Below are 26,737 nucleotides of genomic sequence, written 5' to 3'. Positions count from 1 at the left end.
TCCTACCCCAGCGGTGGCCCCAGTGGATCACTTGACCTTTCCTCTTGGCTCCCACTTGATGATCAAAGGCAAGACTTCTGACCCAGGTGGAACCAATCAGAGGCCATCTCCCTGGTAGGTAAGAATTGGGATTCACCTCCTCCTACAGCCAATGGGTGCAGTTTCTTCCTAGCCATGGAGGAAGACGAAAGCCTCCTCCAGCTGAGTTGACCCTAGGCCACTGTTCCCCTGGTCAGAATGTAGCTGGGGGTTGGGGAATCACACTGGAAGGGGACCTCCAACAAGTCAAAGGGTTTCTCTTAATCTGGATCATTTGTCAACCTAAGGGTCCATGAGAAGTCCTGACCCAAGCTCACAGGGAGGTTGGGGAAATTTGGAGGGTGGGGAGGAATGGTCAGCTGCCGGGTTCTCTGGGAAGACAGCACAAGGCGGCTGCAGTTTCTCAGCTCTAAGAACATCTTGAGACACCCAGGCCTCCAGAGCTGACCATTCAGCGTCCCCTGCTGGGTCCAGGCCTCGGGTCTTTCCTCAGGCTCTGCAGAATGAACCCTGGACACTGCACCGACTAGAGGAGCAGGCCTCCGGTGTTGCCTCTCTGCCACCCTTGCCATTTTGGAGATGGAGAACCTATCAAGGAGTGGGTTTGGAACCGGGAGTTCTGTGTTGAAAGTGCAATGTCACTGCCACTCTTAATTTGTGGCATTTCCAAACCTTAATTTTTCCATAGAACTTTTCTTTTTCCAGAGGATCTATGGGGGCTAGTATTCCAATAAAGGCAGGTTGGGGGAAGTGTCTACAGGGAGCAAAGGAAATGTGTGTTCATTGTTACGTAAAATAAATTAAAATAATATGAAAATAAACCTATAATCCTAATGCTGTAACGTACAAAAAATATCTATAGCACTGAAGGAAGCTTGCTATACACACATCTGCAGTTTTTTATTATTTTAATTAACAGCAGATATTAAATATTTTCATGCCTGTTTTCATAATCATTGTAATGAAAATTATCATTATTGTGTCCCTGTGGCGGGAAGGGTTTGGTGACACTCTGCGGACAGCGGCGGAGACGGGTGGAAGTCTGGGGAGCCCCTGCGGGCCACGGCCTGGGAAGACCAACGCCCGGCGGTGCCCCCGGAACGCGCTATCCGCGGAACCCGCAGACGCCAACGCGCGCGAGCCGGAGGGCAGACGCTGGCGCGCAGCACGCGGGGACGCCAGAAGCGCTGGACCCGGAAGTAGGGGTTGCCGGTGGCCGTCCCGGGAGCAAAAGGCGGAGCAGAAACCCCAGTGGGGCTGCGGGAGAGCAGCGGGCGAAGGGCGTCTCGCTGGGCAGGTCAGAGAAGCGGCAGGAGCGGGCCTTTTCCGGGCGTGTTTCCTGAGTGCGGGCCGGGTCAGCGCCCCGTGCTGGGGCGCGGGCTCTACACTCTCGTCGCCTCTTGCCTGGCTGGGGTGACCCTCGCCCCCGGGACTTGCTGTGGGACTCAGGGAAGGGGTGATGGGACAGCGCTTAGTCCTCTGCCTGGAGGGAGCAGGCGCTGCGGTTACTGCTCTTCCTCAGCGAACCCTCCCACACCTCTTTGAGGTGAAGTCTGTTGTCCGAATCTCACAGGTAGGGAAACTGAGGCTCAGGGAGGCTGTGCAGCGGCGGGGGCCCAGGGCAACGCGGTCCACGCCCAGGCAGGTTCCGCTTGCACTGTCTCCTGGGCTCTGGCTCGGTCTTGAGGGCACCTGGTTCTCTGATCTGTTACCTGTAGATGAGGCAGGATACTTTATAAAGAAATTAGCTACAATCCAAGGGCAGTAATTTCTAGCAGAGGTGAAAGGGAAGAAGATGATCTCCTCTTGCCTTTTTATCCCTCTCGCCTTTGGGCTTGATGGCAGTGAGCAGTGTTCTGAACGTCAATTTACGCATGCTTTTTTTTTTTTTTTTTGAGACAGAGTCTCACTCTGTTGCCCAGGCTAGAGTGAGTGCCATGGTGTCAGCCTAGCTCACAGCAACCTCAAACTCCTGAGCTCAAGCGATCCTCCTGTCTCAGCCTCCCGAGTAGCTGGGACTACAGGCATGAGCCACCATGCCCGGCTAATTTTTTTCTATATATATTTTTAGCTGTGCATATAATTTCTTTCTATTTTTAGTAGAGATGGGGTCTCGCTCTTGCTCAGGCTGGTCTCGAACTCCTGAGCTCAAAGGATCCGCCCACCTCGGCCTCCCAGAGTGCTAGGATTACAGGCGTGAGCCACCACGCCCGGCCGACGCATGCTTTTAAAAAATTAAAATGCCTGCCTTATAGGGTTGTTGGCAAAATTAAATAAAGTAGTGTTTATAGCTCTGGCACGCCTACTGCAGAGGAGGAGCTTAAAAAATGGTCATTGTTTCTCTCTTTTCCTGATTCTGTAGGTATTTGGTAAAGTTACTAAGGTGGAAAATCTTTGGAATTTGGGCCTTCACTCCCTAGCCACATCCACTGGTTCATAAGACACTGACATGAAAGGAAATTTCTATATTTGCAGTGTCCCCAAAATGCACATACTGTTGGCGATATTGCTGGAAAGAGCTGGCAGGGTACTAACAGGCTAACCTGCTAGTCCCTCTTTAATTCACTTTCAGTCCTCCTAATTATAGTCCCATTTGGGGTGTTCCCTGTCAACAATTAGCAATTGCTAAGCACTTGCTAATCTCCCTTTTTAAATTAGGACAAATTGCAGACACAGAGCTTTGCGGGGCAACAAGATCGAACCTGGTGTACTAAGTAGGTTACTTGTGAAGAACCTTTTTCTGGCCATTTTTATGTATTTAAGCTTAAAAATAAAAAGCAAGAACTCAAAGTGAATAATAATGTTGGTAAGGCAAAAGTGTGACGATGGTGTGTAAATGAAGCTTGCAAACTGTTGCTTTCAGGTTTTGTTCTTACGGGTTTCCATTTTGAAACGGGAGACGCGCCTTAATGGAATAATGGGGAGCTCCGAGGTTCGTCACAGAAAATTAATCACAGTTAAGATTGCAGACATTTTTAAGAGATGGAACCTGGTCCAGTTAAAGAAAAGTGTCCCTGGCTGGGAGTCAGAAAGCATGAGTTTCAGTCCCCTCTTGGCAAATTTCACAGGTGACCTTTGGAAAATCACTTTCTCTGAGCCTTTCTTCTTCTTCTTCTTTGAAATGGTTGTACCAATGGCTGCCAAAACCCCTTTCCCCAGCATTCCGTTATGATTCCATACCCTGGAAGGAAGCAATGTTTTTTCTCCAATAAAATAGTGATATTCAGAACGTAACAGTCTGGGCGCGGTGGCTCACGCCTATAATCCTAATACTCTGGGAGGCCGAGGTGGGAGGATCGCTTGAGGTCAGGAGTTCAAGACCAGCCTCAGCAAGAGCAAGACCCCGTCCCTACTAAAAATAGAAAAACTTAGCTGGGCAACTAAAAATAGAAAGAAAAAATTAGCTGGGCGTGGTGGCACATGCCTATAGTCATAGCTACTTGCGAAGCTGAGGCAGGAGGATCACTTGAGCCCAGGAGTTTGAGGTTGCTGTGAGCTAGGCTGATGCCATGGCACTCTAGCCTGGGCAACAGAGTGAGACTCTGTCTCAAAAAAAAAAAAAAAAAAAAAAAAAAAAAAGATTACAAAGTACTCATGCAGCACTAAAGTATTAATATAAAGTGTTGAACTAGACATTTTTTTTTTTTTTTTTGAGACAGTCTCACTCTGTTGCTCTGGGTAGAGTGCAATGGCACCATCGTAGCTCACTGCAACCTCAAACTCCTGGGCTCAAGCAATCCTCCTGCCTCAGCCTCTTGAGTAGCTGAAAGGACAGGCACGTGCCACAACAACCTGGTTAATTTCTTCAATTTTTAGTATACATGGGGTCTCATTGTTGCTCAGGCTGGTCTTGAACTCCTGAGCTCAAGCAATCCAATTCTCCCACCTCGACCTCCCAAAGTGCAAGGATTACCGGCGTGAGCCACCGTGCCCGGCCGAACTAGAACTTTTGTGTCTTTAGAGACAAAGCTATTGAAGACAGGTGTGTATCACACATGAATAACAACTGCACAGTCTGACAGGTAGACAGGCAATCTGAAATTGGGACGGACGTGCCTTTGTGTAAACTGCCTGGTTTCATCCCTGTCCCTGGGTGAATGGGATGGTCCCCTTTAAGATGCTAAGGCAAAATGTTTCTCTCTGAAGGGACTTGTCAATCTGTTGTTTATCAAAAAACTCAGGATCTGAGGTGCAAAGGGGAGTAGTGGAGATATGAAATTTCCAGAAACTTTGACACCATGGGAAAAAAGAACATTGAGAAGTGTTTGCAATACTCTTACAGATTTAAAGTCAGTTTTTAAATTTTAGAGATCTAAAAGCATTTTTATTCTTCGCTTTGCAGGTATAATTACTCTGTATTATATATTCCGTCAGTATGTTCTCACCATCTACTTACCATTAGAGTGAACGAAGCAAAACCCCTGTTCTCCCGGACCTTACTTACGTTCTAGGAGCTGTAAGACAAGAACCTAAGAAGTAGCTGGAGGCTATATCATGCACGGTGGTAGATGCTACAGGGAAGCAAAGCAGGGCTGCTGTTCTGTTCAGGATGCTCATGGAGGCTGGACAGGATCAGGTTCAGAGCGCAGATTCCAGAACAAACAGGCCCAGGTTCAAATCCATGTCCTGCCAGTCAGGCTCTGGTCTCTCTGAGCCTGCAGTTCCCACTGTAGGCCAGTACGATGGCAGCACTGTCTCCCAGGGGCGCTGGCAGGATTGCCTGGTGCCTGGCATGTCATCACTATGCCACAACTGCTGTGTGTCACAACTCTGTGACACAAACATGAGAAAATCTGAGGAAATGTTTTAGGACAAAACTTTTTTCCTGCTTTGGAAGGGATGGGAAACTCAAAAGCTCTCAGGAACGGTCCCCTCTGCTGCCAGTTTTCCCTTCTGTCCTCTGGCTTCTTGGGGCAGGAGAAGGAGAGTCCCTGGATCTCCTTGAAACCTTACTTCTGGGTCTCTGACTTTGGTAGGACCAAAATTTTCCCAGAATGGAAAGCAGAGGCCAAGTCACAACAGCTTTTGTTGTTCTTTCATTAATTCAGAAGTATTTAGCGCTTGCTGGGGGCCAGAGATACAGCAGTGAACTAGACATGATCGTGGGGGAAGCAGACTAATGATACCAGGTGTGGTCTTTGAGAAGGGCCGCAGGAGGTCAGAGGAAGCAGACTAATGGGGAAAAGTGGCGAGGCAGAGGCCCAAAGGCAGGAACAGCCACGATACACAGGGAGGGAGGCTTGGGGAGTGCATAGCGGGGCAGCGCGAGATGCATCTGGAGCTGTCGCAGGCCGTGAGCTCATCTGCAGACTGCCACGCCGTCATCCCCGGTGAGCTCGGTTCTTTTTCTCTGTGAAGATCGTGCATTTAGGGTTGTTTTGGTTTTTTTTAAAGACGGGGGTCCCACTATGTTGCCCAGGCTGCTCTCAAACTCCTGGCCTCAAGCAATTCTCTTGCCCCACCCTCCCGAATAGCTGGGATTACAGGTGTGTGCCAGCACGCCCAGCCCAGTTGTGTATTTAGGGGGAACATCCAAGTATTATTTTGGAGGAAAAAAGCAAATTGTTTTATTCAGGGCAGCTTTCTTATAGAGATTACTGATTTCATTATGGTCCTGTGGTCTCTTACAGCAGGGGACACGGTTGACAGCTCATAATTGCTGGCTACTTTGTGACACAAACATGAGACAATCTGATGAAACATTTTAGGACAAAACTTTTTTCCTGCCTTGGAAGGGGTGGGAAACTCGGAAGCTCTCCCAGAGCAATCCCCTCTGCTGCCACTTTCCCCTCTGGCTTCTCCGGGTGGGAGAAGAGGAGTCCCTGGGTCCTTTAAACCTCAGCCCTGGGGCCACTTGTGCACGTGGTGAGGAGGGACAGAAGCTGCTTCAGTGAAGGAAGCTCTGTGGCATCCTTTCTTAATGATGTCCTATCCAGCCCTCTGTTGTATTTTGGGCTTTACTTTTTCTTCCTTTATAAATCCGATGTCTTAGTTCTTTTTGATTAGTCACCTGTGTCCACAGCCCTAAATGTAAAAGCGAGCGTGGTGAGCAGGAGGCCTGCAGCGCTGTCACCCCCACCCCCAGGCCGCTGCTTTGTTTTGAGTTCTACCCAGACGAGTCTGCTCTTTGTAAACAGGCGTGTGCGTGTGCACGCACGTGTGCGAGATCACAGATGTCCGCGCTCTGTACGTACCATTATACACCCAACTCCCGTGACATACTTTATCTCGGTGATCTGATTCCCAGTACTGTTCACTGAGCAGATCCGTTCCTTCCTAACGCTGCCTCGTTCCATCGTGTGCAAATGCCGTACTTCCATTTAACCGGTTCCCTACTGAGGGACGCGAGGTTGTTTCTAATCTTTTATCATGAGCCATAATACTACAGAGAATTCCCCAGGGTGTGTTTAGTCACAGGCTCCACTGTGTCTGGCCTGAGGTCACTCCAGTGCTGCCCTGTCCTGCCCCTTAATGACTCTGTCCACATGGACAGTCTCACCAGGGCCTGCCACCAAACTCAGTGGCCACTTCTCCCCTGGTGACCTCGCCCTCTGCCCATCTCGGGGCCTTCACCCTCCCTGCGTCAGCACTGCCTGAGCCCCCTGCAGTCCCCGCTCTAGCATCCCACCCGGGATCGCTTCCTTTGACTCCCACTTTACTGTTCTTGGACCCCACAGAGCACCCCCTGCATGGGCCCTCCCCACGCCTGCACCTCCCTCCTCACCCATCCCAGAGTTGAATCTGTCCCTGTAATTGCTGTCCTGCACCCCTGCCCACTCCCTCTCCTTCCTACTCACCCGGCCTGTCTCATCTAAATCCAGCCCTTCCCTGGCGGCGGGCCTATCCCCAGCACCACCTGTCCCCCTCAGTGCATAGCCTCCTCCACCCAGAGATGTGTGACCCTGTCGCCCCCCCTGCTCTAACTGGACATGGCCTCCCTCTTCTCCAGGCCCTTGGCTGACTGGCTGCCTCTCGCCCCCCTGCCCATCACCTGTCACTTTGGCAGACCCCATAGTCAGGTCTCAGCTACCACCTCGCCCAGCCTGTCAGTAGCCTTTGACATGGCAGTGGCTGCCCTGCCATGCTCTTTTCCAAAACTCTCACCTCTCCTGACCCCCCACCCTGCTGGCTCCTCAGGTGTCCACCAGTGCACAGTCAGCACGCCTGAACCATGCTCCCGCGGCTCTAACTGCTGTTTGCTTCCTTTCATGCCTAACGCCGCAGCCTCAGAGTCATTCTTGACTTGCCTACTTTCCCCCATCCCAGGCCCGCCCAGACACTGGCAGCCTCCACCCAGGGCCCGGTCACTCTCCTGTGTGGCAGCCAGAGATGTCCCTTTAAGACTTGACGTCAGATCATCCCACCCGTGTGGACTCTGCTGTCTCCCGGCTCCCCTGGGGCTGGTCCAAGGCCCGGACGCCCCACATTCTATGCCCCTGCTCCCTCCAGCCCTTCTGGCCTCCTCGCTGTCCCTCCATCCTGCCCAATGTCTCCCCCTCAGGCCTCACCTCCCCTGGTCCTTCTGCCTGGACTCTTCTCCCAGGTGTCACCAGCCCAGCCCTGCCCCGTCCCTCCCCTTCTCACATGCCAACTCCCCATCCCTACAGTGGGTTCTGGGAGGACAGGACCTGGTCTTGCTTGCTGCTTTATTCCTTGCACCCAAGACTGGGCTGAGCACGCAGTAGGTGCTTGATAAATAACTGGAATGATTCATTCCTAGCAGTGGCATTGCAGGGGATGTGTGCTTGAAGTTTTGGGAGGTATCTTCAGATTGCCCTGCATAGGAGCTGTTCCAGTTTACCTTCCCCACACCCTCACCCGCCGTGTGCGCAGGCTTTGGGCCTCTGCTAGGGAGATGAGTAAAAGCTCATCGTGGTTCTAATTTTCTTTGGTGAGTATTGGTGGATGTCATTTCATATCACATTTCCTCATTATATAAACAACTCCTAAGAATAAGAAAATAACAATCCAACTGAAAAAAGTGGGTAAAAAATATGAATGGATAGTTCACAGAAAAGGAAACCAAATGCTTTTAAACCATGTTTCAGGTGCTCCTGAGTTTTGAAATACTTAGATGTTTTTTGTTCATGCTGAGATTATTTTAAAAGTTCATGTTTTTTCCTAGTATTTTTTGATTTCATTTTTTTACTTAAATCTTTGCTAGATCTGGAATCTGTTTTAGTGGATTATGAAATAGGAGTCTAACTTTACTTTTTTCCCCAGAAGCTTGCCCAGTTGTCTCAATACAAGCCTTTTAAAAATTTAAGTACATAATGCTATGCTTATAAACACCAGTGCTGTATTTATAATGATCAAAAAGACAGAAAGGGTTCATATGGTTTTCTTTTACTCGGCTAGCAGGTATTAAAGGTGTGCCAGGCACAGAAAACTGTTGTAAATGCCATCAGTGATTCAGACGTAAAGCCTCGTGTGTCCTATTGGGGGTGAGGCAGTCACTGACCACGGCGTGGCATGGCGTGCATTGGAACAGAGACCTAGGACAAGAGCTGTGGGCACAGGAGAGGCCGACTCATCCTGCCCAGGGTGTTGGGAGAGCTCCGTAAAGGAGGGTCAGCACTTGAGCCGGGCCCGTGGGCAGTCCAGCTGTACCCTCCAGGCTTTGGGGAATATTTCCAGCAAGGGGATGTAGGCACAGAGGCTTCGAATGTATTTTTCCTTAGATGATGGTGTCCAATTTAATTTGGCCAGAGCATGGCCTGCAGAGTGAGAGGTGGAGTGGGGACGGCAGGAAGGTAGACGTGAAGGGCCCCTTGACCTCTGCTGGGGACGGGACCACCAGCCCGGGGAGGAGAGCCAGGTGTCCCCCTGCCCCGGCCGTCAGTCCAGGTACATAGGCCTCAGCATCTTCCCAGCATGGGTTTAGGGACAAAATTGCCGTGAGATCATTGGGGCCACTTCAGCTTCCCCCAGATGAAGCCAAATTCCCAATGGATCTCCGAGCCCCTTCAGGTGACCTGGTCGGTTGTTTGTATGTCAGATGTCTTCAGGTTTCCCTAATTTTTCTAATCCTTGCCTCAGGTTTGTCTTGTTTTGTTTGTTAAAGTGAGTGTCCTTGTGAGTGGGATAGGTTCCATGGGAAGCCATTGCTGTTTCCTGAGTGTCTGTTCTTTTCTCTTCAGGAGTCGCGCTGACCGTGGCGCTGGGCTGCAGAAGAGCAGTTTCTGCACTTTTCCTTGCCGCTGTCCCGAAGCTGGAGCGTGGGGGCTGAGGGAAGATGAAGACTGTGCTCATGGTTGCAGAAAAGCCGTCCTTGGCGCAGTCCATCGCCAAAATCCTCTCTCGAGGTAGGAAAGACCAGCCGTACGCTGTACTGCTTTGGTCTGTGAGCATGGTTGTCTGTGCCTCACGGGACGTAACACCCTAAGTGATACCCCACTCTGGCTGGGGTACGCTGGGTTCGGGCCAGTTAATGAAGCGCTTCGCTGCTAGTCACTGTGAGATGCATTTGCTTCCACCTGGCAGGTGCCGTGGCTGGGGCTCCCAAAAGGATCGAAGCCCAGTTCACAATTAGAGGAAGGTGCAGTCCTCATCAGAGTGCTGTGCCAATCAGGGCTGTTGGTCACAAGCAGCAGAAACCAACCCTGGAAGGGAGAAGACACAGCCAGGACCCCACTCCCACCCCCAGTCTAAGTCTGATGAGGCCATGCACTGGACATGGTCACACTAGACACTCACCACTGCCTTCTGGACCTCACGTCACTTAAGAGTAGCCGATGGGCCAAGCTCCCAGGAGCTGGAGAGGGCACGTCTGCCCTTGGCCCCCACTCTGGCCCCTGGGTGGCTGGTGGGGTTCTGTTTCCCCTCCTATCTTTGAATTTCCTCCAAATGGAAAGAGTATTTGTGTGTTGGTACCCAGAAATGGCAGCATCCACTTGACCGCCCCCTGGTCTAGTGGTTGGGGAGGAAGAGACCCCAGTAGAGCTGAGAGGGTGCGGTCCTCAGGGCAGAGGAGACCCAAGGAGCAGTGCCCGGTCCCCAGAGGCCAAGAAAGTATGGCTTTGGGGCCATCAGTGGAGGGTGAGAAGACACCGTGGGGTTTGATAATTTAGGAGATCCTGGTAACCTACGAGTACAGTGTGAATGAAGTGAGGCAGAAATCGAATTGAGTGAAAACAGAAATGCAGAGAAAGAGCCCAAGAGTATCTGCTCCCATTTCCTCAGGCCCCGGGCTTTGCGTGGCAAGCACACGTACCAGCTGTTCCCAGATGCTCTGTCCCGGAGCATGCTTAGTCTGTCGGTGCCCAGTGGCCCTCAGCAGCCTGCGGAGTGTTCTCACTGACCGCTCTGGGGAGGGGGCACTCAGGCCCTCCGAGAGGCAGCGTCAGGGCCCGGGGTCTCCACGGCGTCTGCAGCCCGCTGGAGCGGCCATCGCTGTGTGCTTCTCTTCCCCAGGGAGCATGTCCTCACACAAAGGGCTGAACGGGGCCTGCTCAGTCCACGAGTACACAGGGACCTTTGCTGGCCAGCCGGTGCGCTTCAAGATGACGTCCGTCTGTGGTCATGTGATGACCCTGGATTTCCTGGGTGAGCCCCCTCCCCATCCTGCTGAGGGGAGCCCTACGTGGCCTGCCCAGGCTTCAGCTGGAGCCAGGGGATGCGTCTGTGCTGAGAAGTTTGTCCAGAATCCAAGCATCATGAGGCCAGCAGATCGTGGAGTGGTGACCGGGTATCCCTGGGTGAGGGGCCCGGCACGAGGCTCTGGTGCTCAGTAGCCCTGGGTCCCCATCACGGCAGCACCCTTAGCCACTGCATCCCCTGTGCCTTCCTGTGCAGACAGGCGGTAGGGCCCGTCCTGGGCCCATGCAGGCATCTGAGAGAGGGCTGCTGCTCCTGCTGAGTTGACTGTTGTCCATCGGTCATTTGGTGGCTGTCATTGTCATCCTCGTACGATTACTGTCCATCACCTCGGAAGGGCCAGCATTAGTGACCCACCGGGTCTAGCTGCAGGGCTGTGTGGTTGACAGGAGTCTGACCCGCTGTTCCCTTGTGCTGCCGGCCTGGGGCAGTGACTGGACCTCTGTGCGTTTCCATTTCTCAGGTGTGAAGTGGGTCTTGTAAGTGCCGTCCACTTCCCAGGATTGCTAAGGACTCGGACGACAGTGAAGGGCGAGGACTCAGCACGGGGCCTGGCACACAGCACAGCCTCAGTAGTTGTTCTTGCTGCTCAGTGACGACAGCAATGACAGCGATGGCAACTGAGTGGTGTGGCTGAGCATTTGGACCCCAGCAGGCAGGTGGAGAGCCAGGATTTGCACTCGGCTCTCTGACCCCATCCATTCTCCCAGGCTGTGAGAAATGGGGCCTACAAGAGCTTGCGAGAGCCGGGCTTTAAGCAGGGAAGTCGGCGGATGTGCCAGACGTGAGGCCCAGAGATCGGCCCTCACGGGGTGTGACTGAGCACCTGCTGTGCCCCGCCAAGTGCTGAGTGGGGGGAGAGGGTTTCAGAAATCCAGGATGAAAGCGCAAGAGAGGGCACGAGTGGGTGGTCCAGTGCTCACACAAAGCAAACCAGCCCAGGAGTGGTGCTGCCAGCCACAGGGAGTCCCCGAAGCGAGGCCAGAGCGGCAACCCTGCCAAGAGTCCGCATGGCTCCTGCAGGTGGCCAGGGTTGAGCGCCAGCCCAGCAGAAGGAAGGCCGGGTGGGCAGGAGTTACCCACAGGCCTGAATTGACGTCGCTGACTGTCAGGGTGACCCTGGGCACATGGTTCTCCAAGCCTCCCTCTCCTCATTTGTGAGATGAAGCCACTGTCCTCCTGGGGTTATGACGGTCTCAGAAGGCAAGACCCTGTGAGCCATGAAGTGTGATTCAGTGTCACTGTGGCTGTGGCTTGTAGGAAAGTACAACAAGTGGGACAAGGTGGACCCCGCAGAGCTGTTCAGCCAAGCCCCGACAGAGAAGAAGGAAGCCAACCCCAAGCTGAACATGGTGAAGTTCCTGCAGGTGCGTGGGGCCACCTGGGCACGAGCACCCCGGGCCCCCTGCCCCACCCTTGCACAGCGGGCGGCTGCAGACGTCCTTGCCCACTGTGACTTGAGTCCTTATCCCCGCGTGGACAGAGGGGCCTCCCTGGCAGCCCTGGGCAGCCTCCTGCCCGCTCTGTGAGCGCCCCCTGCTGGCCCACAAGGCCCCTGCGGACCTGGGCGTCCCCACACCACCAGCTGTGGCGCCTGCCTCAGCTGGTCCCGGAGAGCAAGTGCTCTTCTTGTGGAATAGTGTATTGGTTTGGGTTTCCCCCCCAATTTTAAAGCAAATGGATACCTATTATTGAAAATTGGAAAATATGGATAAGTAGAAATAAAAGATTATTCATAATTACACTACCTCACAACCACCACTGTTAACATTTAGGATTATTTCATTTTAAACCTTTTTCTATGGAGTTTTAGGGGGTTAAGATCATATTGCAATTGTATATATTTTTAGCTCAAAAAACAGCAGTTCTGAACTAAATTCTTTTCTGAGTGGCTGAGGCAGCCTCACTGCAGCTGGCTCCCTGCCCAGCCTGGGCACCCGTCCGCCTAACTGAGGCTTGGGCACCTGGGCACGGACTCTGCCTCTGTCCGGGATGGGAGTGCCAGGCTCGGGTGGCACAGGGCCCGGCCTGCGGCAGGTGTGCGTGACCGTGTGCTGTGTGGCAGGTGGAGGGCAGAGGCTGCGACTACATCGTGCTGTGGCTGGACTGCGACAAGGAAGGGGAGAACATTTGCTTTGAGGTGAGTACGGAGCCCTCTTTGGTCCTTGCTCTTGGCCTTTTTGCCACCATCCCCAGACTGACGCAGTCACACCGTTCCTGGGGCCAGAGGAGGGAATAAACTATGTTGGTTTAGAAATGCCTTTCTCCACCTTTATTCTGAAATTCTGTAGACACTTTAAAATGCATAGACTCCATGAGGGGTGATCGAGTGTTACTTCACTTGCTGGGGATGCATGGTATAAGTGAACATAGGGCAGAATTTTCTAGGTGGGTGCAAATTTCAGAAGGGGACTATCTGGAGGAGCGGGTGGGTTTGGGCACCTCTAAGGGACCTTCAGTTGAGGCTGGTGGACGCCTGGCCTCAGCACGGAGCTGCTTTGCAGGCCTCATTCTTCCCACCTCCCACCTCTGCCCCTCCCATGATGGCTCCACCTCCCGGCCCCCCCCCACCAGGGCCCTGCCCTGCAGGGAAGCAGGTGGCAGCTCCCCTTGCCCCGTGCTTGCTTGGCCATGGCACCCTCACCTGGGTCATGGCTGCAGGTCTCACCTGGTGCCCCTCCGTCTTCAGCTCCCTACGGGTCACCCCCATGCCTCTGCACCCCAGCTGTCACCCTGGCTCAGGAGATGTTCCAGTGAGACAGGGGAGCTTGGGCACCAGCGTTGCAGTGCAGCACTCTCAGCAAACCTGATCATGCTCTGTCCCTTCCCAGACACCCTCTCCCGTCCCTTCCCTGCAGGGCTGCTCCTCCCCAGGGGTCCTTGCATCTTGGGAAGGGGAATGGTGGTAGCTGATGGGGCTTTCTCCCTTCACTAACAAACCACTGCTTCCCCATCAAGACGCTGCGTGGCCAGGCTCCGCGGTGACCCCTCCCACTGCATAGCCTTCTTAGTGAGTCTCGGCTCTGGGACCCCACTGTGCTGCCCGAGCTGCCCAGACCCCACCCGCAAGCCAGGGCCCCCTGAGGCCTTCCCACTCCTTCCTGTTTCCTGTCCTCTTCATTCGTTTTTCCTTCCCTAACTCTTCTCCAGTCTCTTAAAAGTCCCACCCACCTCTCCAAGCGCTGCATCCTCCTGGGAGGGGAGATGGGCCACATGGGATGGATTTGAGGACTATAAGGTCCCTTAAGTGCTTGGCAGTAGTGTTTTCTGATTTGGCAGGATGAAAGCAGAGGATAGGGAGAGAGCTGGTAGTCAGACAGGGGTGTTTGAACGTGTTTGTAGATGGGAGGAAAGGGGGCCATGTGGCAGGGTGTTGTGGAGGGCCAGAGGCTTCTGGGAAGTCAGGGAGATGGGAGAGGGTCTGGCAGGGGTGGGAGAGGGGGTTGCACACACAAGCAGGCCCCGTCCTGGAAGGAGCCAGGCCTCACAGTGGGGTGGGAAGTGGGCAGCAGAGATCTGGGAGGTGGGTCACCGCCAGCCGCCCTCCCCCAGGTCCTTGATGCCGTTCTGCCTGTCATGAACAAGGCCCATGGTGGCGAGAAGACGGTGTTCCGGGCCAGGTTCAGCTCCATCACGGACACGGACATCTGTAACGCCATGGCCCGCCTGGGCGAGCCTGACCACAACGAGGCGCTCTCGGTGGACGCCCGCCAGGAGCTGGACCTGCGGATCGGCTGTGCGTTCACCAGGTGCTGGCCGCGCTGCACAGGGGTCCAGGCACAGCTTGCCCTGCCTCGGCCAGAGCCTGCCTTTGCTGGTCCCTGTCTGTGGCCCCCTGGCCTCTTGGAGCCCAGATGAGCCATAGGCGCTTCCACCATTTAAAAAACCCCGAAGGAAGTTGCGTATTTAGCTGACTGGGATCCACAGGCCGCTGGTTGATAAACGAAGAGTGTTTGTGTGCACTCTGGGGTCCTTAGGAGAGTGTGCGGTGGGTGGAATAGCATAGGAGGCTCCCTTGCCTGAGATGGCAGGAACTTCTGTCCCCTCTCTCCGTCACATGTGCCCACACCCTATTCCTCCCTGAAGGCCGTGATTGTGCTGCCTCTTCCACAGTCTTCTAAGTGGGAGCCACCACCCCGCCACCTCCCTCACACCACCGCCAGCCCCAGGCTGGACTCGCACGATGCCCCACTATAGTGTCTTGAGTGAAGTCATGACCAAAACATCTTTCTGTCCCCTCCCCCCACAATCCTTCCAGGTTTCAGACTAAATATTTCCAGGGGAAATACGGTGACCTAGACAGCTCTCTCATCTCCTTCGGGCCGTGTCAGACTCCCACCCTGGGATTCTGCGTGGAGAGACATGATAAAATCCAGTCCTTCAAACCGGAGACCTACTGGGTGCTGCAGGCCAAGGTTCCTTGCCCTTCTCTCTCCATGCTGCGGCTTCCCGGCTTGGGGCATGGATTCTGACAGTCTTCAGCAGCGTCATCCCACAGGCCCTGGGCTGAGGGCGGAAGCGGGGACAGCTGTCACCAACACTGGTCTGCGGTGCCCGGGGAAGGGGGACCCCAGCCTCCGTGACGGCAATGGGACTAGGCTGGGCCTGGATGTGTTAGACTGGGATAAGTGGGAACGAGTTCAGCTCTGCCAGTGCGGGGTGAGGGCACCCCGAGGGAGCCAGCAGCTGTGGGGTTCAGGTCCAAGCACTGGACTGAGGCCGTTGGCTTCCAAACTTTTTAGAGCCCTTTCTTCACATCAAGCCTCCTCGGGAGCTCACCATAAGATACAAAGCATGATACGGAGCTGTTCTGGTTGACGTGGGGCAGGGGACTCCCGGGGGCGCCTACCTAGTGCCGGCCAGGAGCTGGGGGTGGGCAGGGATGGTGTCGGAGCCAGGGGCTCTGGTGCTTCAGCCTCAGCTGAACAGGTACAGCTGTGAGACAAGGACCAGCTTCGTCTGTCCCCGCTCTTTCCCTGGTGATGGGCTCACCTGGGCACTTCTTGTGTGTTCACCTCTCATTCTTCTTCCTACAGGTTAACACTGATAAAGACAGATCTCTCCTGTTGGACTGGGACCGAGTGAGAGTGTTCGACCGAGAGATCGCACAGATGTTTTTGAACTTGACAAAGCTGGAGAAGGAAGCCCAGGTGTGCCTGCTCCCCTCACACCTATCACCTTTGCCTTGGGTTGGGCTGGGCCTTGGAAGCCTCTGGCTGGAGGAATAGCCTGTGACCAGGGCCACGTCTTTCTCCCGCTTTCTGAGACACAGAATCCTTTTGGAAAGAGGAATGCTCACTGACCCTTATACTCCTACTGAGATATTTCTGCCCAGCGCAAGAGCTGCAGTGTGCTGCGTGCCTGCCTCACACCAGGCACCGTCCCCACCTGCAGCCCTGTCAGGCCCCTTCCACTTGCCCCCGTCCACGTGACCCCATGGGCGCTGCTGCTTGCGGCAGGACTCCATTTCTCACAGGCTATCTAAAGCCAACAACTGTAGAGAGACCTGTGCGCGCATTAATGCCCTCGCCCAAGGCCACACAGCCAGCGGGGGACAGGCCCCGGATCCCAACCTCAGTCAGCTTTCGTGCCTCTATGGCATTTTGTTTCTTACTCAGGGTTTTGATGACTTGGAAGGACATGTTGCTTGGCTGTTAGGAGGAGGGTGGTGTGACCTGGCGAGGGGGGCTGGCTGCTGGGTGGGGACATGTCTGCGGCCATCGTAGCAAGTGCCCCGCTGCTATGGAAGCCACCAGAGTTACTGAGGTACAGCCTGGCCTCCTTCAGGCGCCGCCTTCCTGTCCTCCAGCCTTCCTTGAGTGCCCTCTTGCCCACCGTGCGGCTGTGTCAGGCCTCTGGACCTTCTGAAGCTGCTCCGTGCTGTTAGCACTGATCACATTCCCGCAGAGACCCCCATCTCCACCTCCAGCCTCGCCCGAATGCATCCCAGCCTCCACCGCTGCACACACACAATGGGCCCCAGTGCCAGCACCCACGTTGTCGCTCTGGAATCCAGAAGGCACCGCCTGGCCGGTCTCTGTGGGCTTGGCAAGGGCAAAGGCCTGGGTTGAGTTGTTTGGATTGTTTTGCCACAGGCGAAACAAAGAGCTGTCTTTTCTGACAAGCGTTCAGTCTGGAGGTGGAGGGCGGCAGCTTGCCAGCCAAGCCCAGCCCACAGATGCTCTCCAGGTTAACTGCATGGTGTTTACAGAAATTTCAGAATAGTTACCAACGCTCAAAAATTGTGAGATCCACACAAAAATCCTGACTCCCGGCTTTTGTTTAAGAATTGGCAGACATAGCAGTACTAACAGGCCCGGACAGCAGCCCTGCCCCCCGCAGCAAGGAGTGGGTGCTGCCCCCAGACGCCCCGCTCGCCACCCTCTTGCCCTGCTGATGCAGCTTCCGTAGAGTTCGCATCTGCCGCCCCTTCTCCTGACTCTTCCTCGTTCTCCCTCATTTCCCTAGTTTTTCTCTTTTTTATTTATTTTTTAAAGAAACAAGGTCTTAACTCTGTCACCCAGGCTGGGGTGCAGTGGCACAATCCTAGCTCACTGCAGCCTCAAACTCCTGGGCTCAAGCAGTCCTCCTGCCTCAGCCTCCCAAGTAGTTGGTGTTACAGGCACCACCATGCCCGGCTAATATTTTTAGTTTTTGTAGAGATGGGGTCTTGCTCTCTTGCCCAGGCTGGTCTCAAGCTCCGGGCCTCCAGTGATCCTCCTGAGTCACCAGGATTACGGGCACAAACTACCTCTCCTAGCTAGAACAGAATTTATATTCTTTTTCCTTTCCTGGTTCTAAATAAAGACTGAATCAAGTCTTTAGGCTGCTGGGAAGAGTGGATTATTGAAGCAGGGACACCAAATGAATGGAACCAGACCCTTTGCCCACACATCTGCATTCCCTCTGTGGTGGCATCCTCCCCTTCAGAAATCCATCTCTGGGTCCCATCTTCCAGGTGGAGGCCACAAGCAAGAAAGAAAAGGCCAAGCAGAGGCCCCTGGCCCTGAACACTGTGGAGATGCTGCGTGTGGCCAGCTCTTCTCTGGGTACGTAGGGACGATTCTCTAAAGCCCCCCAAAGTCTCCTTGAGGCAGGCTCATGGTGGCCCATTCTGTCCCCCTGCAGTGAGTGCCCAGGGGTGCCAGGTGGTGCCGACGCTGTCACCAGTGCTGAGCACATCTCCATGCGATGCCCGAGGCTTAGAGGGGTTCTGGGCCTCACGAGAATTTCATTTCTCTTTAAGTTCAGAGTAGAAACAAGTGAAAACAAACAGGAGAGGGGATCCTGTTTCAGTGGATTGGTGGTTAATACCCAACAGCTTCCCTAAATGTATGTGGGGAAAGCAGACAATTTCCTCGTATGCAGTGTCTGAGTGGCTGCTGCGGGGGCAGAACGTGTGGAAGGCCACCCTTGGTGTCCCTGGCTCAGCAGAGTCCCCTCAGGGCCATTAAACCTGGAGTTCCAGCTCCGCAGCCGAGCTCCGGTCCCAGTCCCAGCTCAGCTGTTTCCTTCCGCCTCCCGCGCTTCAGTTTCTCGTGAGAAAATGGGGCGACGACGTTACCTGTCTCTAGGTTGCTGTAAGGCTCAGATGATGTGAAATAGCACGTTTTATCAATAGCAATGGTCATGTTGCCCACTACCTGAGAGGGACATCCTGATGTTAGAGTCTTCGGGCAGCTTTCGCTGGGGCAGGGGAGAGGCCCCAGCCAGGTGTCACCTGCTGGGACAGGGTGAGCGCCGCCTCCCTGAGCCTTGTTTCCTCAGTGGCAAGACGGGGGCTGGGCTAGAAAGCTGGCGCCCTCCGACCGCCCTCGGCCTCTAGGCATTGGCGGCCCTCCTGTGGGGAGCTGTGGGCAGTGTCCTCTCAGAGCGGTGGCTCTAGGGTCCTTAGGGGGCTGTGGAGTGATGGCCTGGTTACAGCTCTGTGGCCACGTCACCATGGCCACGAGCACTGTGAGGGCGCACTGTGGGGTAGGGTGAGCAGCATTTCCCGTCAGGCCCCATCCTGGGCCACCCTCACGGTGCGGGACGCGGCCTTGGACAAGGCTATGCGACACAGGTTGCCCGCCCAGCCAGCAGCCCTGCGCTCTGGCCACACCTGCTCAGGGCACCCTCGCCCTCCGGGAGGTGCTGGCTGCCTTGGGGAGAGCCTGAGTGCACAGGCCTGTGGGCAGGCACCTGGCCATCCCCACCATCTGGGCCAGCTGAGTCTCCTGCTCTCGCAGGCATGGGGCCGCAGCACGCCATGCAGACAGCTGAGCGGCTCTACACGCAAGGCTACATCAGCTACCCGCGGACGGAGACCACCCACTACCCCGAAAACTTCGACCTGAAGGGCTCCCTGCGACAGCAGGCCAACCACCCTTACTGGGCCGACACGGTGAGTGGCGTCGGGCCTGCCCCTGCACATACTTGTCGCTGAGACCTCAGGACCGGCTCGGGCACTTTGGCCAAACCCAGGGCCCAGACTCGGACTCTGCCCTGTCTTCTCTCCGTCAGGTGAAGCGGTTGTTAGCGGAAGGCATCAACCGTCCGAGGAAAGGCCACGATGCTGGCGACCATCCCCCCATCACTCCCATGAGGTCGGCCACGGAGGCCGAATTAGGTATCTCACACACGCCCCTCACGCGTCCAGGGAGGAGGAGCTAGAGGGTCGGTGGCAGGCCCAGCGAGCAATGTGGGGGCTCCTTCCCTTCCTGCCCACCCGCAGCTGTGGTGAGGGGGTTGCCTGAGACCGAGATCTTGCTCTGGGCTGAGACGGGGTGAAGAGGTGGCAGCAGGTGCAGGTGGCTGGTCAGGGGAGGCGAGTGGGCAGACAGCCGTGGGGGTGTGGGATAGGACCGAGGCAGAGGGTGACAGGGCTCTATGGAGGGCAGTGCCTGTGGCCCACGTGCCAGGAGCAGGCAGGTAAGGAAGGGCGAGCAGTGTGGGCGCAGGCAGGAGCCACTGCACAGCCTGAGTTGGAAGGCACAGTGGCATGTCACTAGATGGTGGAGGGACAGACCCGGTGCCTGAAGAGCAGTCCCACCAGTAGCAGCTTCGGGAGGTCGTACAGGGAGATGGAAGCCACCGAGGCCCAGGAGACTGGCTTTTCCTTCCTGTGCGTTTTCCTTCCTCCTTTCTCGGGCTTCAAGCAGGGCCTGGCACCCCTGCTGCTCAAGTGAGAGTGCCACGGGGTCCTTAGCACCAGAGCCCCCGACCCGCTCCCAGGTGACAGCCCTGGGCTTATTGCAGGGGGTGACGCATGGCGGCTCTACGAATACATCACCAGACACTTCATCGCCACGGTCAGCCACGACTGCAAGTACCTGCAGAGCACCATCTCCTTCAGGATCGGGCCCGAGCTCTTCACCTGCTCAGGGAGGACTGTCATCTCCCCAGGTAACACTGCAGGCCACAGCTTTCCTCCTCGTCTTCACAGGCAGACGGGATGTTCCACGTCGTACCCAGAGGTGGGAGGCCAGGGACTGAGGCTGGGCCACCCAGGCTGGGGACCCTGCGTGGCAGCAGTGTGTCTCTTCAGGCTTCACAGAGATCATGCCGTGGCAGAGCGTGCCCCTGGAGGAGAGCCTGCCCACCTGCCAGAGGGGCGACACCTTCCCTGTGGGCGAGGTGAAGGTGCTGGAGAAGCAGACGAGCCCGCCGGACTACCTGACGGAGGCCGAGCTCATCACGCTCATGGAGAAGCACGGCATCGGTGGGTGCGGCGCCGGGGCCACCTCCAGGACGGGGGTGGGAGTCCAGACCTGCAGAGCTGCCTGGTGACCTCTTTGCACCCAGCCCAGTACCCGTCCACGGGCCAGCATCTATCTGGAGACTGCTGACCCAGCGTGTGGCTAGCCAAGTGGGCAGGACTGCAGTGGGCAGCCCCTCACGAGCGGCCCTCCCCTGAAGGCCCAGGTGTGCCCTACTGCACTGCAGGGCCGGCTCACGCTGACTAATGCGCATGGGGCTGAGGCTTGGCCCAGGATGCCAGACCATTCATAAAGGTCAGATCAGGCCGGGCATGGTGGCTCACGCCGATAATCTAGCTCTCTGAGAGGCCGAGGCAGGACGATTGCTTGAGCTCAGGAGTTGGAGACCAGCCTGAGCAAGAGTGAGACCCTGTCTCTACCCAAACTAGAAAAAATTAGCTGGGCATGGTGGCATGTACCTGTAGTCCCAGCTACTCAGGAGGCTGAGGCAGGAGGATCACTTGAGCCCAGGAGTTTGAGGCTGCAGTGAGCTAGGCTGACGCCACTGCACCCTACCTGGGGCAACAGAGCGAGACTCTGTTTCAAAAAAAAAAAACCAAAGTCAGGTCAACGTCCTCTCGAGTCCACACAGCCAGCCTAGGTCTGTCCTGGAATCAGGCAACAGGAAAACCAGATTCTCATGTGAGCCACTTCCCAGTGAGGGGAGCAGAGATGCCTGTCCCTGTCCCATCCCAGGGACAGCGCTCCCCACAGGATAAGCAAGAAAGTTTCCAAGTGAGAATGGGCAGTCCAGAGGAGTGCATCAAATCAAAAGTGTGGTCACTGGTGCGTGCGGCCTGCAGGAGAAGTGATCTTGCCCAGTCCCCAGGCCTAGGGACTACGGGTGACGTCTCACATGACTGGGGGGCTCCTCCCCCGGCCGTGCTCCTTCCACTGGGCACTGCCCGTCCCATCTCGCTGCCCCAGCTGGAAGGCACGGGAGGGCTGTGGGACAGTCAGGGCGTCTGTACCTGGGCTCTGCTCCATCAGTGGTCCTGCAGGTGGACTTTCAGGAACGTCTCACCTGATGCTGGGGCCCTGGTCACCATGGTGGCCTTGGCAGGAGAGCGAAGCTCGGCCTGCTTCTCCCAGGGCCCTGGGGCGCCTGCAGGGGCCCTGACATAGCCGCCCTCCGCCCAGTGTGGGGTGTAGGTGCTGCTCCCCCACTGCCCCCGCGTCCTCTGCCCCCCCTGTCGATGGGATGTCTGTGGCTTCCGGTAGCCGTACACTAGGCAGCGGGCCAGACCCAGTCACCAACACAAGTGTGCGACAGTGAAGAGGGTGGTCGTGTTACCTTCTGCACAGCAAAGTGGTCGAGGGCAGCCCTGTGGCAGAGACGCACAGGGATGCGTAAGAAGGGCCTGACCAGAGCCGCCACCAGGGGCTGAGCAGGAACACAGCGGGCTTGTGCTGCAGAGCCCGCGGGGCCAGCAGACTCGGCGGCGGGGGCACAGCACCACTCATAGCCGCCACTGCGGCCTCGGATCCCGGCCTCGTGCCGAGAGCCAGGGACCTTGGCGGGCTCGGCAGCCCCTGGACACCGGTGTCTGCACGTGGGGATCCTCCCTCACAGAGTTCCTTCGGGAGGGTGCGTCACCCGCCAGCAGTGGCAAGTGCACAGTGAGCGCGAGTCTTCTCTGCCCCGCGGCCAGCGCAAGCCACAGTCAGAATGCCTCGTCTTCCTCTCCGCCTTCTCTGCCAAGAAGGCACCTCAGGGTGGGGGAAGCTGAATCCCTGGAACTGGGGATCTGCCCCGGGGATCATGAGGGACACTGGAGAGAGGGCAGAGGCAGGGGACAGGAAGTGGGCAAAATTGGCCAGGTTTGGGGGGGTGACTCTTCAGTGAGCCTGTAAGTGCCTCTGTGTTTGGGGGGCAGGTGCCACAAGATCAAAGCAGGAGAAGCCAAAGAAGTGACTTTTACCAGGCACAGAATAAGCTCTGTGACCTTGGCAGAGTTCCTTAACCTCTCTGAGCCTCTCTGCACTGTAAAGCAGGAATGAGCACCCTGTGCTTGGGGGCCACCCTTGGGTTCTCAAGCCAGTACACAAAAGGCACATGGTGTGGTGCCCAGCACAGGGCCCAGCCCTCCCTCCTGGGGGTGGCCAGGAGCAGCGAAGGAGGGGCTGAGAGCCAGGGGCCCCGTGACAGGTGGAGGTGAAGCCACAGCTCACGGTCCCATGGGACATGCCCAGGGCGGGCCAAGGAACACCAGGGCCTTGCTGTGTGTTTCAGGCACAGATGCCAGCATCCCCGTGCACATCAACAACATCTGCCAGCGCAACTACGTCACCGTGGAGAGTGGGCGCCGGCTGAAACCCACCAACCTGGGCATCGTCCTGGTGCACGGCTACTACAAGATTGGTGAGTCCCTCAGTCCTGCCCAGCCAGCCAGGGCTCCCTGGGCATGGGCTCTGCCGCCTGCCCAGACAGTCCTTGGGCCCACGTGCACTTCCCCAAGGGCCACTGCCAGCCCTAGGACCCCCTGGGCTGCCCGGGGTGTGTTTGAAGGAGGGACGGATGCATGTAGAGGAGCCAAAAGGGGAGGTGGGGGGCTCTTTCCTGCAGATCAGCTCCCAGCCGGGCCTGGGGTTCTCACTCAGGTGCTCGGAGGCTGTGGCCAGGAGGTCCCCCGGGGCCAGTCGGAGAGGGAGGAGCACAGAGCTGGCTTGGGGCTGGCCGGGAGCATGCCTCTGCCGTGGTCCTAGACACGGGCTGTCCCTGGCTGCTCTGCACCAGATTTCTGGGTGGGAAGTCAGGAAAGGCCTGGGGCACAGGAGCTGGCCTGGTACCTTCCCACTGGAGGACCAGCCAGAGCTGCCCGCTGGGGCGGCACAGCCCGGTGCGAGTGCCGCAGCAGCATCTGCCCGCCTGCTCACAGACGCCGAGCTCGTGCTCCCCACCATCCGCAGCGCCGTGGAGAAGCAGCTGAACCTGATCGCCCAGGGCAAGGCTGACTACCGCCAAGTGCTGGGCCACACCCTGGACGTGTTCAAGAGGAAGTTCCACTACTTCGTTGACTCCATTGCCGGTGGGTCCACCTCTTCCCTGCCCCTCACCAGGGGACCCTCCATCAGGGTGCCAACACCCAGGGGAACGGGGGCCCCCATGACGTCACAGGCTGGAGCGAGGATGCCTCCCACTGGGTTACTGTCAGGGTGAGAGCAGGTCTGTTAACCCCACACGGAGCTGCTGCCCCGCCGTTCTGTCACTGACAGTAGAAACCCACCACCTGCCGGGACGTGGCCACACTCAGACCCTTAACCACGTGTGGTGGCCTCTCCCTCCAGCCCACCCGGTCACACCAAGGCATCTGCCAAAGAGGTGGCTGCCAGAGGTCCTCTCCTGGAGACTGGGAGGGGTGACCCCTGCACTCTGCTTGCTCTCAGGCATGGATGAGTTGATGGAGGTGTCGTTTTCGCCTCTGGCGGCCACAGGCAAGCCCCTGTCGCGCTGCGGGAAGTGCCACCGGTTCATGAAGTACATCCAGGTAGGTGAGAGGAAGGGCTGCGACCGACCTCCTGGCCTGCAGCGCCATGTGCACTAACTTGGGCAAGTCACGTCGCCACTTTGGGCCTCTACTTTGTCATCGGTGGTAACAAGGAATAATATTCTTTGTCCCAGTTGTCACATAAGAATGACTCAGAGACATAAAGCAGCTTTTGCCAACAAATGCCCACAATGTCCCCATGACCCCTGGAGCACAGAAGCCATCGGGCCACTTAAACACGTGTTGTCTATTTTTCCGTAACTCCCCCGCACTGGCCGTCACGGGCAGTAACACACACGCAGGGGGTTCGGAACTGCCTTTCTGCACGCATGGAGCCAAGTCCTGGGACCCATGGCCCGGAGTGGAGAGGTCCTTGCCTGCACCGTGTTACGTATTCTGCATTAGGTGTCACTGGCGCTGGATTGTGAGGGGAACGAGGCAGGTGGGCCAGTGGGTGGCCTCCGAGACCTCACACCCCGTCCCTGGCGTTGCTGCAGGCTAAGCCCAGCCGCCTGCACTGCTCCCACTGCGATGAGACCTACACACTGCCCCAGAATGGCACCATCAAGCTCTACAAGGAGCTCCGCTGCCCACTGGATGACTTTGAGCTGGTCCTGTGGTCATCAGGCTCTCGGGGCAAGAGCTACCCACTGTGCCCCTACTGCTACAACCACCCACCCTTCCGAGATATGAAGAAAGGTGAGTGCGGCAGCTCCTGGCCCCGGCCGCTCCCTCTGGTCCCCGCTGGGTTCTGCAGGCTCTGCTCAGCAACAGCCCCTGTCTTGCACCAGGCTGGGCTCCCAGGGCACCCCTCACCCTGAGCCATCCCACACTGGCACTGGGACAGGAGACCCTGAGTGCCGCTGGGGCACTGCACAGGCCTCAGCTAGCAGGCCTGCCACCCTCTGCTCACCGTAGGCCACTCGCCTGGATCTGGGCAGCGGGCATGCCGTGCTCCCCCCTGGGCTGGGGTAAGCGAGAGGATGCAGCAGGCGGGGGCCTGCCAGGGAGTGGTGCGCCCTCAAGCAGAGTCCTCACTGCTGGAGAAAGAAGAGCATATGTCAAGGCAGGGCAGAGAGACGGAACGAGGAGTCTGGTGGGGGCCCCATGAGCTCCTACATGGCTGTGCTAGCTCCTTTATGCCCTGTATAGCCTTTTGGGGTGCCATCATCCCGTACCACAGGCCAGGAACCAGCGGGACCAAGGCATCTGCCCACACTTACTGTAGGATCTGTATCCAGGCTGCCGGGCAGTGAGGCCCCATCCCTACCCTCCAGCAGCTTCCAGAAGGCATTAGCCCGGGGGGGCCTTGAAAGTTGAGGACAGGGTGATGTCAATGGCAACGGCGGGGAGGGGCTGCTTTGGGAGCCTGGGGGAGCGTGAGTCAGGGTGTCCCCCAGAGCGAGGCCAAGAGGAGCACTTTCTGCTGGAATGAAGGACCCAGGATTTTGAGGCACTGGGAGTGGGCCCAGGGGGCAGGGAGCGGGTGTGTGTCACAGGGCTCCTCTCTCCCTGCCAGGCATGGGCTGCAACGAGTGCACGCACCCCTCCTGCCAGCACTCACTGAGCCTGCTGGGCATCGGCCAGTGCGTGGAGTGCGAGAGTGGCGTGCTGGTGCTGGACCCCACCTCGGGCCCCAAGTGGAAGGTGGCCTGCAACAAGTGCAACGTGGTGGCGCACTGCTTCGAGAACGCCCACCGCGTGCGGGTGTCCGCTGACACCTGCAACGTGTGCGAGGCTGCCTTGCTCGACGTGGACTTCAACAAGGCCAAGTCCCCGCTCCCGGGCGATGAGACACAGCACATGGGCTGCGTCTTCTGCGACCCTGTCTTCCAGGAGCTGGTGGAGCTGAAGCACGCGGCCTCCTGCCACCCCATGCACCGTGGTGGGCCAGGGAGGAGGCAGGGCCGAGGGCGGGGCCGGGCCCGGCGGCCTCCAGGGAAGCCCAACCCCAGGCGGCCCAAGGACAAGATGTCAGCCTTGGCTGCCTACTTCGTATGACGGCCCTATTGCCCCTGACCCAGGCTCCAGTGCTATGCAGATGCCTCATGACAGTTGTCCTTTGGGCCACTGAAACCATTAAAATGGCATTTTGTTTTCTCCAGAGCAAGAAGCTTGGGGCTTTTGCTGGTACAGTGATGTCAGAGGGTTCCATGTCCCTGAGCATCTGAGGGGCTCTTCCCACCCTCCCCCCGCCTCTTCCTTATCCTGTGCACACATGTCCCAAGTGCTCCCTGCTCTGCCCTGGCAGTCCTAGAGGAAGGCCACCAGTCTGAAACCACAGGGAATAGCCCCAGTCCGCTGCTCACATCCCATTTCAGGCCGTATCCGCTAACGGTAGCCGTGTGCACAGCAGGGCGCGGCCCTGACGCCTAAGGGAAGGCTGGCCTGGACAGCCCGAGCTCCAGCAGAAGGGACGCCTGTGGAGCGGGAGGGCTGGGAACAGTCCTCCCTGGATCTGGCTCAGGAATCCCCTTGGCCTTGGCTCCAGCCCCTGCAGCTCCCTGCCCCCAGCTCGGCGGCTCCACGCAAGCTCGGGACATGGTGTCTGCATCGCTGGCAGCTTCCAGGGCTGCCCTGATTCCTTTCCTCATAACAAGCCCTCGTTTGTCCAGACAGAGGCAGTGTGTGCCCCATTGAACCGCTTTGTGTGCCAGGTTTAGAAAACACCCTGTAAGCCTGGTTTGGGCTGCGGCCGCCGTCGGACTGCGGCGCCTTCCTGCGCTCCCGCTGCAGCCAGACGAGGAGGGGCCCCCGTGTGAGGTCTGCTGGGTGGTGGAGGCTCCCTCCGGCCTCCACCTATGCCTCACCTTGTGGGGGGAGGAGCTTGGCAAAACAGCTCTCCAGACTGTTCGGCGGAACCCTTGTGCGGGGACA

General features: G+C 57.0%; 1 protein-coding gene across 3 annotated transcripts; it reads left to right on the top strand.

The window, feature by feature from the left end:
- The first annotated feature begins 1,266 nt into the window (after positions 1–1,266).
- Positions 1,267–25,966, top strand: TOP3B (DNA topoisomerase III beta). Of its 3 annotated transcripts, none has more exons than XM_069497012.1 (18): positions 1,267–1,336; positions 9,180–9,344; positions 10,453–10,584; positions 11,896–12,002; positions 12,701–12,775; positions 14,188–14,384; positions 14,894–15,050; positions 15,672–15,785; positions 17,594–17,684; positions 18,864–19,018; positions 19,138–19,243; positions 19,873–20,019; positions 20,162–20,335; positions 22,606–22,734; positions 23,252–23,401; positions 23,760–23,860; positions 24,358–24,559; positions 25,380–25,966. In XM_069497012.1, the coding sequence occupies exons 2-18, from the start codon at positions 9,275–9,277 to the stop codon at positions 25,859–25,861; spliced, it is 2,589 nt and encodes an 862-aa protein (XP_069353113.1). In that variant the 5' UTR covers positions 1,267–1,336; positions 9,180–9,274; the 3' UTR covers positions 25,862–25,966. The 3 variants fall into 3 exon arrangements, with proteins under 3 accessions (XP_069353113.1, XP_069353114.1, XP_069353115.1); XM_069497013.1 differs by lacking the exon at positions 1,267–1,336 and adding an exon at positions 1,345–1,612; XM_069497014.1 differs by lacking the exon at positions 1,267–1,336 and adding an exon at positions 8,836–9,017.
- The last annotated feature ends 771 nt before the right edge of the window (positions 25,967–26,737 follow it).

Source organism: Eulemur rufifrons, chromosome 21 (genome assembly GCF_041146395.1).
Source record: "Eulemur rufifrons isolate Redbay chromosome 21, OSU_ERuf_1, whole genome shotgun sequence".
NCBI lineage: Eukaryota > Metazoa > Chordata > Mammalia > Primates > Lemuridae > Eulemur > Eulemur rufifrons.
Note: the sequence above shows the minus strand (reverse complement) of the source record. Positions and strands in the feature narration are given on the sequence as shown.